Raw genomic sequence first — 17,902 nt, 5'->3', positions numbered from 1 at the left:
AAATGGCAGATGGAATTTAATGCTGATAAATGTGGGATGTATGTTTACAAACTCTGCCCAATATGTAATCATTCAAATCATTCAACTTGTGCATGATTTCACCACCTCTGTTTTCCTAATCTTCTCCTTGTTGTCTTGGCGTTGTAGATGTTCAACCTTTTAGCCCAAGTGTCAGGTTTTACAGTCCAAATCTAACTGACAAATGCACAGCCAATGCTTTGATGCTATCCCGATTAATGTTAGCTCATGTGAACCACTGGGAAAACCATGGGTTGATTTTATTGATATTTATGTTCAATCCCACAACCTGATAGTATAAGAAAAGCTGACGAATCTATGGGATAATCTGGATACTTTGATGATGCTAGTACCAATTTTAAGTTGCAGTTCATTGTGTTTTAAGTGCTCTGCTCATTTCTAGGATCAGCATTCAAAAATACTGTTGCATTTTTCATTTTAGTTGGAGAAATATGAAGAAAATACCTGTTCGGGCTATATGCTTCCTGATTTAAAATCGTATTTGCAGGGTGTTAATGCTCAGAGCCACTCAGGATGAGAAGCTGAGCAGTCAGGTCCAACTTCTAGATACTGTCACAGGTCTAGATCCAGCTGCCTCCAACTTAACTTCAACTTTGCCTTATTGGCGGTAGAATCACTCCAGAATTGAATACAGAAACATTAATAGATTTTGAATTTTGGGCAAAAACCAATATTAAAAACTTAACATGAAACAAAAAAGGAATTCAATTCTTCAGAATCTTTCTAAATTCAACAAAAGAATGCCATAAACCAGAAGTTTGTCTCTTCAATAGACAATAGACAATAGACAATAGACAATAGGTGCAGGAGTAGGCCATTCAGCCCTTCGAGCCAGCACCGCCATTCAATGCGATCATGGCTGATCACTATCAATCAGTACCCCATTCCTGCCTTCTCCCCATACCCCCTCACTCCGCTATCCTTAAGAGCTCTATCCAGCTCTCTCTTGAAAGCATCCAACGAACTGGCCTCCACTGCCTTCTGAGGCAGAGAATTCCACACCTTCACCACCCTCTAACTGAAAAAGTTCTTCCTCATCTCCGTTCTAAATGGCCTACCCCTTATTCTCAAACTGTGGCCCCTTGTTCTGGACTCCCCCAACATTGGGAACATGTTATCTGCCTCTAATGTGTCCAATCCCCTAATTATCTTATATGTTTCAATAAGATCCCCCCTCATCCTTCTAAATTCCAGTGTATACAAGCCCAATCGCTCCAGCCTTTCAACATACGACAGTCCCGCCATTCCGGGAATTAATCTAGTGAACCTACGCTGCACGCCCTCCATAGCACGCCCTTCAATGTGTGGTAAATGATAAAAAACATATAACACATGCATACTCTGGCATGAGATTATGGCCCAGATAGGCCAGAATTTATAAAAAGAACTCCCAACCAGAAACATTCATTCTCTCCACAAATGATGCCTGGCCGGCTGGGTTCCTCTTGCACTTTGTGTTTTGCTCAAGATTCCAGTATTTCCAGTTTCTTGTGTCTCCTGGGCCATTATTTCCTGTATCTGTATTTTGTTGTATTAGATCTTGAAGGCACAGCATGTCGAGTTGAGAGTGTTTTACTTTCATGTATTCTGAAACAAACAATAATAGTGCAAAGCCAAAAACCATGCCCCCAAGTCTATGTAATTCAGGGCTTATTTGGAGGTTGTAGAGTTAAGCCGCTGGACTTAACATCGCCGGCGCGGCGCGGCTCGGCCGCGGGACGTTTCAGTGCCCGGTGCGGCTCGGCCGCGGGGCCTTCCATCCCCTTGCGGGGGCTGTGCGTGTCGGTTGCCTCGGTAGGGGTCGAGCTGCCTGTCCGTGGGCGCGGGGGGGAAGTTTTGTTGCCTTCCATCACAGTGAGGGGGTGTTTGGAGTCACTGTGATGGATGTTGGTGTTGGGGTCGTGTGTCCTGTGTTCTTTTCTTTTTTGCTGTGTCTTGTGACTGCTGAAATTTCGTTCGGTATTTATACCGAATGACAATAAAGTTCTGTTATAAATAGCCTGATGGTTGTTGGGTTGAAGCTGCTTCTGAATCTGAACGTTACAGTTTTCATGCTCCTGTACCTTCTTCCCGATAGCAGGAATGAAATGAGGGTGTGGCCGGGGTGCTGTGGGTCTCTGAAGATGCTAGCTGCCTTTTTGAGGTAGCAACTCCTACAGATCCCTTAGATGGTGGGGAGGTCAGTACCCACCATTTGTTGCAATTTCTTTGTTCCTGGGTGTTCGAGTTGTTGAACCAGGCCATGATGCAACCAGTTAATGTGCTCTCTGCTGTACACCTGTAGAATTTCAAGAGAGTATTTGTCAAGGAATGCAGTGTGGTCAGTTTTAAATTGGATGTAAAAACAGAAAACGCTGGAAACACTCAACAAATCAGGTAACATTTATGAACAAAAAAAAACAGTTAGCAGATCCTGCCTGACCTGCTGGCTGTTTCCAGCTTTTTTGATTTTGTTTCAGATTTCCTGCCTCAGCAGATTATTGTTTTTCAGATAATTGGATGTGTGATCAGTCATTGCCTGATTTTTTTAGTGTTTAGTTTAGAGATTTATTTTTGTGCTTTATGAATGAAAACAGCTTCACTTGCCTACATGTGTTTATTTACTATTACTGGTTTCTATGCCAGACTTTTTGTAAAATCTTACTCTCGGCTATCTGTTTTTAGTAAAATTGTGTTTGTATGTTATATGGTGGTTTAGATGGGCTACTTCAATTAAATTAATTCAATGTTAACTCTTAAAATTGTTAGTTGCCCTGGAGTACAATTTTTTAAGGTGATTAGGGATTTCAGATGGGGGAAGGGGGTTAGGGAATATGGAGGAAATACTGTCCTAAAATTGAACATTAAACAGACTATTTTATGAGATGATTGTATGCTGGTTAATGATTCAGTAAACCCGGATTCATGAATCTTACTTCCACAGTTGCCTGGAAACCATAGCAATGCATCATGCAAATGCATTATGTCACATAGCTAAATTCACAAGCAATATTTTTTCACTCGCACAACTTGCAGAAGGATAAGGCCAATTTTGAAACACCCAACAGCCACACTGCAGAATTTACTAAGGAGCTTTTTGATAATAGTTATTGATGTGACATACAGCAATAGGTTAACCCATCTTTGGGCTGTAAGTTGTTTTGGCTGATAGAATTGTTCACTGTAAAACAAAGATTTCTAATGTGGCGAGCGAGACCTTTTGTCATCAGAATTTGCAAGACTTGGAAATAGGAAGGCAGGTTAGGAGAGATAGATAGATCAGCCGTGATTGAATGGCGGACTAGACTTGATGGCCTAATTCTGCTCCGATCACTTGTGACCTTATGACCTGCCCAGCACTTTGTAGCTTTGGTTTGAGGATGGTGCTTTGTGGCATTCTCAGGCTTTGGAAATTCTAGGAAGTAACCATGGAGATTAGTATACAGGGAAATGGGTTGCTGAGGTGCAGGAGCACAAAAATTTGTTCGACAGAGTCATAGAGTCATGCGGCACAGAAACCGGCGCCTTGGTCCAACTTGCCCATGCTGCCCTAGATGCTCCATTTCTACTAGTCCCATCTACCTGCATTTGGCCCATAGTCCTCCAAACACTTCCTATCCGTGTACGTGTCTAAATGTCTATTAAAAGTTGCCTCAACTATCTCTGGCAGCCTGTTCTATATACCCGCCACCCTCTGTGTGAAAAAGGTGGTCCTCGGGTTCCTATTAAATCTTTCCCCCCTTCACCTTAAACATATGTCCTCTGGTTCTTGATTCCACTATTCTGGGTAAAAGACTGTGCATTTACCCAATCTATTCTCCGCATGATTAAGGGAATGATAGCAGAAGTAGTTTTTAAGGTTTTGTGAAGCTTTATGATTCATTGTAGCTTGCTGAAAGTAGTGGCACTAGTAGGGGAAGGGGCATTTGCTATGCTTGCTTTCATAAGTCACGGCATTGACTGTAAGATCTGAGATGTAATGTTGTTTTCATGCAAAACATTGGTTGGATCACAATTAAACGTATTGTGTATAGTTCTGGTCACCCCACTACAGGCAAAATTTGATAACAATAGAGAGAATGCAGAAGAGATTGACCTGGATGTTGCCTGGATTGGAGGGGCTAGAGTTATAAGGAGAGATTTGGAAGGCTGGATTTATTCTCACTGGAATGCAGGAAACTAAAGATGACCTTGTCATTGTTTATAACATTATGAAGGGCATAGATAGATAGAAACTCGGACTCTTTTCCCCCTACTTTGGGGAATCTAGAACCAGAGGAAACACAGGTTGAAAGTGATAAAGGAGAAATTTAAAGTGCGAAGGGTACGTTTTACGCATACATCGTGGTGAAGATCTCAATGAACTACCAAAGGAGAAGATAGAGAGAGGCATATATATTGACATTTAAAAGATATTTGGACAGGTCCATAGTTACGGGCCTAATACAGGCAAATGAGATAGGCATGTGAGTCGGTATGGACGAGTTGACCAAGAATAGTGTGCAGCTGTGCTGTGTCATTCTATGATTCTCTATTGGAAATGGCGGAAAGGAGCCACTGCTCAAGGAGGAAACAGAAATTTATCATGTTATGTTTGGGGTCTTAGTGATCCTGACAAGGTAGGATTACATCTGTGATTGTAGCAAAGGTAAAGGCACAAAATGTTGTCTTAGTTTAGACAGATTAGAGGATAAAATATAATCTTTCTAAATTAAATCATAAAATGCATATACAGTGCCCTCCATAATGTTTGGGACAAAGACCCTATCATTTATTTATTTGCCTCTGTCCTCCACAATATGAGATTTGTAATAGAAAAAAAATCACATGTGGTTAAAGTTCACATTGTCAGATTTTATTAAAGGGTATTTTTATACATTTTGGTTTGACCATGTGGAAATTACAGCTGTGTTTATACATAGTCCCCGTTGTTTATGCAAGACAATGATCCCAAACATACAAGCAACAAAGGAGTTTTTCAAAGCTAAAAAATGATCAATTCTTGAGTGGCCAAGTCAATCACCTGATCTGAACCCAATTGAGCATGCCTTTTATCTACTGAAGAGAAAACTGAAAGGAACTAGCCCCCAAAACAAGCATAGGCTAAAGATGGCTGCAATACAGGCCTGGCAGAGCATCACCAGAGAAGACACCCAGCAACCGGTGATGTCCATGAATCGCAGACTTCAAGCAGTCATTGCATGCAAAGGATATGCAACAAAATACTAAACATGACTACTTTCATTTACATAACATTGCTGTATCCAAAACATTATGGTGCCCTGGAATGGGAGGACTATGTATAAACACTGCTGTAATTTCTACGTGGTGAAACCAAAATGTATAAAAACGGCCTTTATTAAAATCTGACAATGTGCTCTTTAACCACATGTGATTTTTTTAATTACAAATCCCAAATTGTGGAGTACGGAAGCAAATAAATAAATGATGGGTCTTTGTTCCATACATTATGGAGGGCACTGAATAAAGTACAATTGAAAGTCACACAAATGTTGAAAAATGTAGCATGCTTGTGAGGTACCGTTGGCTTTGGACCTGAGGTTTCTTCTTGCCTCGTATCTCGTTTTGGAAATTTATGAGAGATGATGATCAAAACTGACCATCAATTCGATTTTCTTTGCATTAATCCAGAAAAATAAACTGGAGGTGAATCTTAATTATTTTTTTCTAACATTTGCTATGAAACCATCATTACAGAAGGGACTGCAGGACCTTGCAGTGAGTTTTCAATGAATCACAAACTCTTACGTACCATATTTAATATATAATAATTCAGAAAACATTTTTAAAATACATTTCATCACCTGTGACATAATTTGCATTTTATGCACAGTGCATAAAGCTGGTTGTAAAATCAACACTAATGCAGAATCACGGTTTACATATTAACAAATGACTCCGATCAAATTTAGGTGAGCCAATGTTTATCTTGGAACACAGCTAAAAGGGCAGAAGAAATTTTGATCATCAAAGAAACGCAAATTGCATTAGTAGAGATGTTTTGAGATGGCCTGCTGCACTTCAGTGTGGCATCTGGCTTTGAAAAATATCTTGTAATGATGAGCCACATATTAGCCGGTCCTAGTATGTTAAAGGAACTGTTAGAAGGAAAATCTGTCAGTGATTCACAAAAGTTGGATAATGTTGCTTTAAATGGCCCCAGGTGCTCCATTCAAGCTTATGAAGATAGCAGTTGTGCTGCAAGAACACCATCTGTGACAACAGGTTTGTTATGTATTCAAAGAGTGCAGCTGAAAGTGATTGATGTCGAAGTCAACATAATCCAGCATTAAGGGAAAACATGTTTTAGATTAGCTTAGAGATACAGCATGGACCAGACCCTTTGGCCCACCAAGTCCACACCAACCATCACACCCGTTCACACAACTTCTAGGTATCCCACTTTTTCATCCCCTCCCTACACACATAATGGCAATTTACAATAGCCATTTAACTTACAAACCCACATGTCTTTGGGGTGTGGGAAGAAACTGGAGCTCCCAGAGGAAACTCGTGCAGTCATAGGAAGAACGTACAAACTCCAGGATCGAACCTGGTCTCTGACACTGTGTGACAGCAGCTTTACCAGTTGTGCCACTGTGATGACCATAATATTTTTCCAAGTCTTTCAGAGTGGGAATGATGTGCCCATTCTCACAGCCATTTGCCTATTTGTTTGCCAGACGTTGTAGTCTTATCTATATTTATTTGATTTAAAAGACATCTTGACAAGCTCCAAAAGTGGAGCAGTTACGGCTTTTAAGGTTGTGGGTTTTTAATGGACCAGGTATTGATATAAACTTCATGAAAAACAAACTGCTAGAGGAACTTGGCAAGATCCTGAAGCAGGACCGTGCCCCAAAATGTTAACTATAGCTCTACCTCCACATATCTGGTCAGACAGCTTGGACCTGTCTGACCAGATAGCTCCAAATGCTCCAGATTCCAGTATCTGCCTTCTCTCCATATAAACTTTGCAAATACATTGTAATCAAAGTGTTTAGTTATTTACTCCTATATCATATGGGGCCTTATTGAAACTAGATCTGGGATATTTTTGCAATTTTGAGTACCTTACCTGAAGATAGGGTGCAGCAATGATTTACCAAATTGTTCCTGGCATGGCAGGTATGTCATACAAGCAGTTGCTGAGCAGGTTAGGCCTCTATTCTTTTGAGTTTAGAAAAATGGTTGCTGATCTTTGGAGACATATTTATTGAGAGGACTTGACCGGGTGACTGCAGGGAGAATGTGAAGGAAAATAGAGCTAGATTTACAGTTTCAAAGTTAGGGGTAGACAAAAATGAAGAGAAATTTCTTCCCTCAGAGGTTGGAGACTCTTTGGAATATATGGAGGGATGTTGATTTATTAACTACATTAAAAACAAAGAACAATAGACTTCTGAATATTAGAGTGGAGATGTGACTGTGAGGGAGAAAAAGATAGAAGACTGGTATGTTGTTGAATGGTAGACCAGGCTCAAGGGACTGAAAGACATACTCTGATTTCTATTTCCATTGTGTTCTTATGTTATGATTTTATTTACCTCCATCATATTCATCTGAAGAAGAATTGATCCAGTGATTTAAATTTGGCAGTCAAAGTGACAATGTAAACTAAACAGTTAGAGGAAAAACAAATATTGAAGAGATTGAGTTGAGGGCAGAATAGAGTTGAGTGCTTGTATCTGAACAATTTTATTGACACATAGCTTTGAGGAAATTTATGTGGTTACTTTTGAATCCGTGATGGAGTTGCAGTGATCTTCTTTGTGCAGCCTCCAGGTAATCTATTGGCTGGGATGTAGGTATAAACAAGTTCTCCCAAGATATCATAGTTTAGTTTAGTTTATTAATGTCACGTGTACCAAGGTACAATGAAAAGCTTTCATGTGCTTTCAGATCTGTTTAAAATCAGTCCAGGTCCCTTCTTCATTGGGTTATTGTGGTTGGTGGGAACAGATTCCCCACACCAAACATTAGTATTTAGCAATTTGAGCAAAATAGACCTGCTATTCTATTGTTTCCCTTAATTCAAAAGCAGATTGAAAGGATGATTCGTTTCCAGGAGGTGTGTCACAACTTCTCAAAGTCAGACCACAGAACTAGATGCTTCTATTTATTCACAAAATGCTGGAGTAACTCAGCAGGTCAGGCAGCATCTCGGGAGAGAAGGAATGGGTGACGTTTCGGGTCGAGACCCTTCTTCAGACTGATGTCGGGGGTGGGACAAAGGAAGGATATAGGTGGAGACAGGGAGATAGAGGGAGATCTGGGAAGGAGGAGGGGAAGGGAGGGACAGAGGAGCTATCTGAAGTTGGAGAAGTCGACGTTCATACCACCGGGCCGCAAACTGCCCAGGCGAAATATGAGGTGCTGCTCCTCCAATTTCCGGCGGGCCTCACTATGGCACTGGAGGAGGCCCATGACAGAGAGGTCAGACTGGGAATGGGAGGGGGAGTTAAAGTGCTGGGCCACCGGGAGATCAGTTGCGTTAATGCGGACCGAGCGCAGGTGTTCAGCGAAGCGATCGCCGAGCCTGCGCTTGGTTTCGCCGATATAGATGAGTTGACATCTAGAGCAGCGGATGCAATAGATGAGGTTGGAGGAGGTGCAGGTGAACCTCTGTCTCACCTAGATGCTTCTATTTGCTTCCTTATGAAAAATTGGATGGCCAGCATCTTGTTGTGAAGTGGATAATGGATTGACATGCAATTGAAAATGTTTTAAAATTTTCATTGTCAAATCCAGTATATTTTATTTATTTTTAATACTTTTTTACAAATGCTGCCATTTTGCATGTTTGTAATTCTTGCCTATTTTACATAGGCACGCATTTTTTCATTCCTGATTTTGTTTTAATCTTCTCCACCATCAAAAATATTAATCACTTTCAATTTTATTTAAAAACACTTGAAATATCACAGCTACCTGTTCTTTGGACAGGAATCTTTGCTTTTTCTTTAGGGACTCTTGAGCATGAACGACTCCAGCAAAAAAAGTCAAACTAAAGAACTGAACAGACTTTTGACTTCCTTAAATAATCCCTTTGAAGCTGAAATTCCAAAATGATTAATACTATTTCCAATGAGAAAAACCCCCCAGATCTTCAGTTTTTTGCAGATTTTTAAATAAAGTACTAAGAGGCCAGGATTTCAGGTCTCTGGCACTGTGAGGTAGAAGCTTCACCAGCTGTGCCAATGTGTGTCGCCTCTATTTGATAAGTAAATGTCCACAAGAAGTTTTGCAAGTATTTAGGTGACATTTTTGTCAACAAGAATCTGATTTTTAATTTTCTCTTTCTAAGAAATAAAAATTAGGAAGTTTATAAATGAGAATTAGGAATTTTCACCATCCCTGCAAAAAACCCACTGAGGAGCCAGGTGCTCTCACAAGATAACACTATATTTTTTGCTTGACTACTGACTGTTCAACTTCGTCCAAAGCAACAAACAAAAATCTTTAATAATGTGGACAAATAAAGATTACGACTTCAATGGAAGATAATTACAGGACCATGGATAAGAAGTTACTAAGTTCGTCTCTAAAAGCAGAAAATTAGAAAATATCTACAAAATCTTCTGGCATTATTGAACTGATTTTAAGTCATAAACCTGGGGATTATAAAATAAATGTTTACTGGCTTTTTCCCTTTATTACTACACATGGGCTTTTGGTGGCTGATAGTGGTTTTGAATTTTCTGAATGTGAGATCTGAATTATTCTAACATTTCTTTTACCATTGTATTATTTTCCTTTTCAGGACAGAATTTATGATTTTAGTTTAAGTAAGATGACACAGAGAATGTTTGGGGTTGTTAAATTTTAAGAGTTTGGCCCTTTAAATTATTTAATGCTTGCAGTGAAATGTAACATGTACAACAGTAACCATACCCAAAAAAATAATTCATGTGTTGCCAATGAGAAAATGCACAAGGGATGGTTACTTTTTCAAGTTTAGTGCAGTCAATTATTGATTGAAATTCTTTGACATCTGGTCTCAATGCCCAGCTCACTGCTCGCACATCAAAAGGAACTTTTTCTTAACCATCTCGACCATATTCCGTTCCATCTGGCCCAAATAGGGGGGTGGGGGGGTGGCTCAGGATGCTACAGCTGGGGGGCCAGAAGCTGTTCCTTGAGCAGTTACCCTCTGGCCATCCAGTCCCAGCAACATTGGTGCTTGAATCAAGGCATGGAGGCTCTGGGTCTTTGTACACGCTGCCCATCACACCAGAGCCTTATGGGCATTATCAATGGTCTGCTACAATGCAAGAACTAACCCGGGGGAGAACACTATCACCTTTGAAGATGACTTCAACCATCAATGTCTTATCTAGTGCTCAGTGCATTGAGAATAAGATTGCCTGCATGATGGAGCGATATGTCCTGGATGGAGCGATATGTCCTGGCCAAGGAGAAGGTGACGTTTAGGTCCTAATTAATTTGTATTATTACCTTAATGACCCAAAGTCACTACAATGCTCATGATCATGATGTTTCTGTTGCTAATTTTTCACATGCATTTTATGAGGTTGAGGAGGTCCACACGTCGTGTAAACACTCTGTTTAATCATTAACCAAATACAGTTCCGTCGCTCACCCGCGCGTGCCCAAGTTCAAATCCCAACTGCCAAATCCTTTGTTCTACCAGCACACGAATGCCCTTCCCCACTGACGCGTGATTGGTCGGCCCAGATCACGCCCGGTCCACACGAGAGTTTGAGCCCGACAAACGAAGGTTCGATACCAAAGTGGCTCGGCCCGCCACAAGGTCAGAAATAATCGGTCTCCTGTGTTTAAACAACAAACAAAACGTTGCCGTCAGTTTTACATTGTTATCTTTCACAGTTTTTTAATGCATTTTATACCTGTTATCTGATATTCAGTGAAAAAGGCAGGGAAAACTTTATATACATTTTCTCCTTTACTTGGGCTTAATCTGAGGCATGAAGGTTAAAAAAATTCCAGTGAAATTTGTAGCAAGGAATTCTCAGAATTTTGCTTGAAGAGATAAGAAAATCTGTTTTAACTGACAATTTTTCATTGTTATAGTCTCTGATGATGTGTCCCTTTTCTCCGTGTATTCAGGTACTGAGGTTGAAATGTCTTCTGGACCTCCAGCAGGCCCTTTGAAGATGTCTGTAACTCTACCTTCCATGAATGAAGAGGACCAGTCTGGCAGCATTAGTACATTAGATGGCGATGATACTTCTGGAGCGGAAATATTTTGATGCTTTGCATCATTTCCTCATAATAGTCTCTCTACACTTTTCATCTTTCTACCAATTGTTTAAAGATATCTTTTTCACATTTCAGTATGCAGTTTTGATAATTTTTTATCTTGCAGTATCAAGTTGCGACTACACTGCTAAATTATTGCTTTTAAATCAAGGATTATGATTTATCGTGCTAGAATTTTTATTTATAATTGTGCTATAGTCACTGATGAGCAATAAATTTGGAGGTTTGCTCAATGGGAAGGCAGATAGCATTTACTCTTACTGAAAAGCATTTAGCTGAAATGCAGTGTGTGTGTTTTCCTTTATTCTGTCTCCCAGTCAAATATTTTTAAAGTAGTAAAATACCAATTGCCATTAAAAATTAAAGTGATAAACAAATGAAGTTTTTATGGCTGGCAGTTAAATGTGTTCTGTCTACAAGCTGGCAGAAGTTTATTCAAGGAACAACCTCCCTCTTACAAATAATTTTAAGCTCATCAATTTGCTGCGCATTGATCATTATTTCAATCAGTGAAAATTCCTGAATGCCTGTGATACCCTGTAACAACCCTGTGGTACCCTGCACCACCAGACATAACCAAAAGTGCACCCTATTGTCATGTGCTGGCCATTTTTTCGTTCATGCGTTTCTTGCAGAGCAATTGCACTTGGATATACTTTGCAGATTTAACACTGGGAGAAACACCTGATAGCAAGCACTGACCATAAAAGGGGATTAGAAGCAAATGTTATCCAGAGTTTGGTTCCAGTGGCGTATCTAGGGTATGGCACGTGCCCTGGGTGCTACTTGAAGGGGGGGGGGCGCAGTGACACAAGGGAAAATTTTACATTTTATACCAAGCTAATTAACCTATAAACCTTGTACGCCTTTGGAGTGTGGGAGGAAACTGGAGCACCCGGCGAAAACCCATGCAGGTTACCGGGAGAACGTGCAAACTTCGTACGGACAGCGCCGGAGGTCAGGATTGTAAGGCAGTAACTCCACCGCTACGTTGCCGATAATGAGTGCTTTAGTCCAACTGCTCTGCGATACCAATAATTCTTTATGCAAGTCATAGTAAAATGTTAAATGGTGCTTTGTAACTGGAGGTTTTATTCCACTCCACTGTTATACACATACAGACTTCTCAAAGGCTAGCAGATCACCTCTGATCCAGGCTGTTGTTGGAATACAGGTCCACCACCAATTTTCCGGCAACCTTGGTTCCAGAGCCTTGCCAAATTATCCGTTTTGTCGGACCAACAGAGGTCACGGTCTTATGGGGCCGAGATTGGCCCGCAAAGCCGGCCTCGGAAGTCAGCTAAGGGGACGGATCTGCCGGATCCCGCTGGGCCGGAGTTCCAGAGCCCCAGCCACAGGGAGCAAATTCGACCCGCCAATTGGCACGGATGTCTCGATAAGGTCGAGATCGGCCGCCTCACCCAGCATGGGCACAACATTTTGGGGCGGGGGGGGGGGGCGCAGGAGGACTTTCAGGGGGAGATTTCAAGTGCACTCTCTGTCCGGACTAACGGGGGGGGGGGGGGGGCTGGGTCCACCGGTTGCCGTAAAATCTGCGGTGGACCAGTAGGACCTGTGGGCGGCACGGTGGCGCAGCGGTATAGTTGCTGCCTTACAGTGAATGCAGCACAGGGGGCCCGGGTTCGATCCTGACTTTGGGGGCGGAGTTTGTACGTTCTCCCCATGACCTGCGTGGGTTTTCTCTGAGATCTTCGGTTTCCTCCCACACTCCAAAGACGTACAGGTATGTAGGTTAATTGGCTTGGTAAATGTAAAAAATTGTCCCTCGTGTGTGTAGGATAGTGTTAATGTGCGGGGATCGCTGGTCGGTGCGGACCTGGTGGGCCAAAAGGGTCTGTTTCCGCGCTGTGTCTCTAAACTAAACCCCCAAACACGCACAGGACGGGCCCTACCTGGTCCGTGTCAGATGTTTGGACAGGGGCACAATTTCAGTGCTTGCCATACGCGCTATTTACCATAGATACGCCCCTGTTTGGTTCAGTATAACTTTGGACAATCTGCTTTGGACCTTTTGTAGTGCAAAACTGGTGTGCTTGCAATCTTCCTGCGTTCTACAAGTTATGTTCCCAATTCACAACATTTAATCATTAGCTTTATGGGTGCAGTGCCATTGATGGATTGTGAGGAACAAGGGTGAAAAAAAACCTCAGAGGTTTTAAGGCAAAATGACAAGACGATCTGTTATACAAAGCAGGCAGTTTGAAACATCACCTCACAATCAAAGGAAGTCTTCCACTGAATATCCTCCTGGATTGGAAATAAGATAAAATGAACTAATCACACTAAAACTGTTTAAACAACCAACTGACTCGAATTTCAACATCCATTAAGGAAGTTGACATAATCACTGCAGCTAGTTTCATTATTCATAGAAAGTCATTTGCATTGGACACCCATTTTCTGATGAATTTAGGAGTAATGTAGTGGTGGTTACAATTTTAGATCTGAATAATAATACTAAACTTTAATGACTAATAAAGCAAATTCTAATTCCACACGACAACACATAGAGTCGTGTGTACAAATCAGTGTTTATGCTTCAAACAACATGCAAAAGGATCTAAAAAGTAATTGCCATACAACCTCTCACTCAACAAATCTATAGATACAGAAGATAAACAACAACTAGCGACATGTTTGCTGTGTTTCTGTGATGAGACTCAGAATGAAGAATATTGGAACTAATGGCATTAAAAGCAACTTCCAGTGTCTCACTTGACAAGCATTGGAAAATGATAATGTGCTGCAGCATAAATTTTCCATTGTTGAATGGAATGCCTGAACTATTAGGAGAAAAAAAGGTTTTATTAATCTCTTGAAGTACAGTCTGACATTTCAAGACTTTCTCCCTTTTCTTTGCTTTGTCTACTATGCACATCTCACAAGCAGATGTCCAAAATAGGAATATGTTACAAAAAGGCCTATTTATTGACATTTCCACCACTCAAAAGAAAGTCATTGAACAAAAAAATGATTGAAAGAACAGGAACTTGAAGGCAAACCTAACTACTGTTGTGAAGTGGTTCCCTTCCTGGTTATCTTATCTTTGAAGCCATTCAGTGTTTTCCTTGAAGAAAAGGTAAAGTCCTATCCACAGCTTGAAGATGTACAGAAGTTTAGAATGAGTATAGACATTGGGAGGTCATGTTATAGTTGCATAAGACTTAGTGAGACCACATTTAGAATATTGTGTTCGGTTCTGGGCACCTTGTTACAGGAAAGATATTGTCAAGCTTGAAAGGGTTCAGAAAAGATTTATGAAGATGTTGCCAGGACTAGAGGGTGTGAGCTATAGGGAGAGGTTGAGTAGGCTGGGACTCTATTCCATGGAGCGTAGGAAGATGGGGGATCTTATAGAGATGTACAAAATCATGAGAAGAATAGATTGGGTAGATGCACAGACTCTCTTGCCCAGAATAGGGGAATCGAGGACCAGAGGACATAGGTTCAAGGTGAATGGGAAAAGATTTAATAGGAATCCAAGGGGTGACTTTTTCACACAAAGGGTGGTGGATGTATGGAACAAGCTGCCAGAGGAGGTAGTTGAGACTGGGACTATCCCATCGTTTAAGAAACAGTTAGACAGGGAAGGATAGGACAGGTTTGGAGGGATATGGACCAAGTGCAAGCAAGTGAGACTAGTGTAGTTGGGACATTGTTGGCCGGTGTCAGCAAGTTGGGCCGAAGGACCTGTTTCCACACTGTACAACTCTATGACTATAAGCAATGGTTGTAGGATGTTTCGGCTATTTAAAATCTCTCACGTTGGTCTAACAAGATTATTTCTGCCTTTACTCAGACAACCTCCAGCTTCCAGATTAAATTAAAGGTTATACAAAAGACATGATATCAAGCATCTTAAATCACTTGCTCAATTCAAGAACAACACCAGAAATTCAAGTAGAAGATAACAACCTCAACCATTACAGAAGTAAATTACAATGATACGTGATTGGCTTGATGGTAGGAAGCAGAGAATATGACCCAAGGTTGTTTTTCAGACTGGACGCCTGTGATGAGTGGTGCGCCTTAGGGATTGGTGTTATTTGTCATTTATTTAAATGATTTGGATGAGAATGTACAAGGCATTGTTACTCAGTTTGCAGATGGCACCAAAATAGGAGGTATCATGGACAGTGAAGCAGATTGATGAAAATCACAGCAGAATCTTGATCAGCTTCATAAATGGGCTGAAGATTGGCAAATTGCATTCAATTCAGGTAAGTGTGAGGTGTTGCATTTTGGAAAGTCAAACCAGGGCACTGTAGGATCCCTGGGAAGTGTTGTCGAACAGAATGATCAAGAAGTACACATACATTGTTCCCCAAAAGTGCCATCACAGGTAGAGAGAGTGTTTATCACACTGGGCTTCATCAGTCAGAGTATTGAGTATAGGGGTTGGGACGATATATTGCAATTATATTAGATATTGGTGAAGCTGCACTTCGTAATGTTGTGTACAGTTTTAGTCACCCTGCTAAAGGATAGACTTCATTAAGCTGGAAAGAGTGCAAAGAAGATGTTGCCAGGACCTGACGGCCTGAGTTATAGAAGTTCAGCAGGATAGGATTTCATTCCATGGAGCATTGGAGACTGAGGGATGACCTTATAGATGTGTATAAAATCAGGAGGGGAATAGATAAGTGAATGATCATTGTCTTTTTGCCAGGGAAGGGGAATCAAAAAACTGGAAGCACAGGTTTAACTTGAGAGGGGAATTATTTATAAGGGACCTGAGCGGCAGCCTCTTCACACAGAGTGGTCCTTTTCTGGTTGAGAAAGGTACAATAACAACATTTAAAATGCATTTGGGCAGGTACGTGAATAGAAAAGGTTTAGCGAGGTAAGGGCCAAACGCAGATAAATGGGACCGGAATCATTTTGGCTGAAGGACTTGTTTCCATGCAGTATAGCTCTATGACTGTTTTGTGACTTTGGGGCCAGATCTGAAGATCCCACTGTTTCTTTCTTGTATACCAATCCATGATTGATCTGATCAGTGAAAATGTCTGAATCCCAGAACTGTGGTTGCAGAAACAACTACAGTAAAATATTTGGAATTCCAGAAAGATATGTCAGTAATTCCAGAATGCAATCAAATTCTGGAAGGAATTGCCAGGAACAAATTACCATTGAATCAATTTTTAAAAATGGTTTGCACCCCATGTCGATTTTGGCACAACATATTGTTATCAATGGCTGCATTCCAGGATGAATTTCCTGCATTTGAATCATCATGCAGTCCTCACAAAAACATCTGCTGAGGTTCTCTACATCTCCTTGATAAATTTCAACCAGATTTTCAAAGTCCAATGAGCAGAATGGATACTCAAAAAGCCACAAGTGATTTGTCATGAGGAGATGAGATTAGAATTTGCATATAAATTTTAACGCGTTAATTGTTAGCAATAAAAATGCATGTGCAATGATGTAGCATACAGAGTTCTGAAGATTGACCACCCATCCCTTTCATGGTTTTGTAAGATAACAATGAATGCTTTAACGCGTTAATAGAAACAACAGGAACCGGTGCCTACAATCTTTGTGAAACCTTAGATATACCTGTACTCAGACCTTACAAAATCAGGAGAACAATCATTGTTCTGTATCATTTCATTCTTTTGGACTAGCAATAAAACCCTTCTCCAACCCAGCTTCCTGACCACACAATGCAGATAAATGGGTTTGATCTAAAAGACAACGATCGTCTGGTGACCAATGTTCAGAGTTAAATATTTCCGGGAACAATGTTTGGAAAGAACAGATGAAATGGAAGAGGAAAGATGCCAGTCCTGATATTTAACGATGACCAGCACTTGTGAGGAGTGATCTTGGGTTGGAAGATTAGGTAGTAGTTGTTGGAGATAAGAGATAAAAAGGTACACAAATACTTGTTAGGACTGAGTTACAAGCCCCTTTGACCAATTAAGGAACAGACTGTTTTAGATTGTGCCTTGTGCAATGTGATAGGTTTAATTTTTAAATCGTTCAGAACACATGAGAAAGTAACACTTGATTGAGACGATACATAAAATTACAGTTGCCCTTTCTCATCTAAATAAATGCTTATTCCCAACATTTATGACTAACCCAGTTAATTTAGAACTAATGTTGGCCCTCTTTCCCTCCAATCTCTTCTTTATCTCATTGATCTGAAAGACTTGTCATTGCAAGTCAGGTTAGCAGTATGAACACACTCAGTATGAATCATTCAATAATGCATCATAGACATTTGTCTTGCTCCCACAACTACAATGGGAAGGTGCTGGAGTCAATTATTAAAGAAGTAATAACGGCGCATTTGGATAGCGGTAAAAGGATTGGTCCAAGTCAGTATGGATTTATGAAGGGGAAATCCTGCTTGACTAATCTCGAATTTTTTGAGGATGTGACAAGTAAAATGGATGAAGGAGAGCCAGTGGATGTAGTGTATCCAGACTTTCAGAAAGCCTTTGATAAGGTCCCACATGGGAGGTTGGTGAGAAAAATTAGAGCACATGGTATTGGGGGTAGGGATTGACATGGGTAGAGAATTGGTTGGCAGACAGGAAGCAAAGAGTAGGAATAAACGGGTCCTTTTCAGAATGGCAGGCAGTGG

The 17,902-nt window shown here is 40.8% G+C and overlaps 1 protein-coding gene across 1 annotated transcript in view; it reads left to right on the top strand.

Annotated features, from left to right (window-relative positions):
• LOC144597524 (TALPID3 protein-like) overlaps positions 1-11,644 on the top strand; it is a 57,956-nt gene extending 46,312 nt beyond the window's left edge. Inside the window, exon 7 of the mRNA XM_078407004.1 lies at positions 11,131-11,644. Coding sequence (XP_078263130.1) covers positions 11,131-11,273 — 143 coding nt within the window. The 3' untranslated portion in view covers positions 11,274-11,644. The remainder of the gene's footprint in view (positions 1-11,130) is intronic.
• Positions 11,645-17,902: the final 6,258 nt, after the last annotated feature.

This window comes from Rhinoraja longicauda, chromosome 10 (genome assembly GCF_053455715.1).
Source record: "Rhinoraja longicauda isolate Sanriku21f chromosome 10, sRhiLon1.1, whole genome shotgun sequence".
NCBI lineage: Eukaryota > Metazoa > Chordata > Chondrichthyes > Rajiformes > Arhynchobatidae > Rhinoraja > Rhinoraja longicauda.
This window is presented reverse-complemented; position numbering and strand designations above follow the sequence as displayed.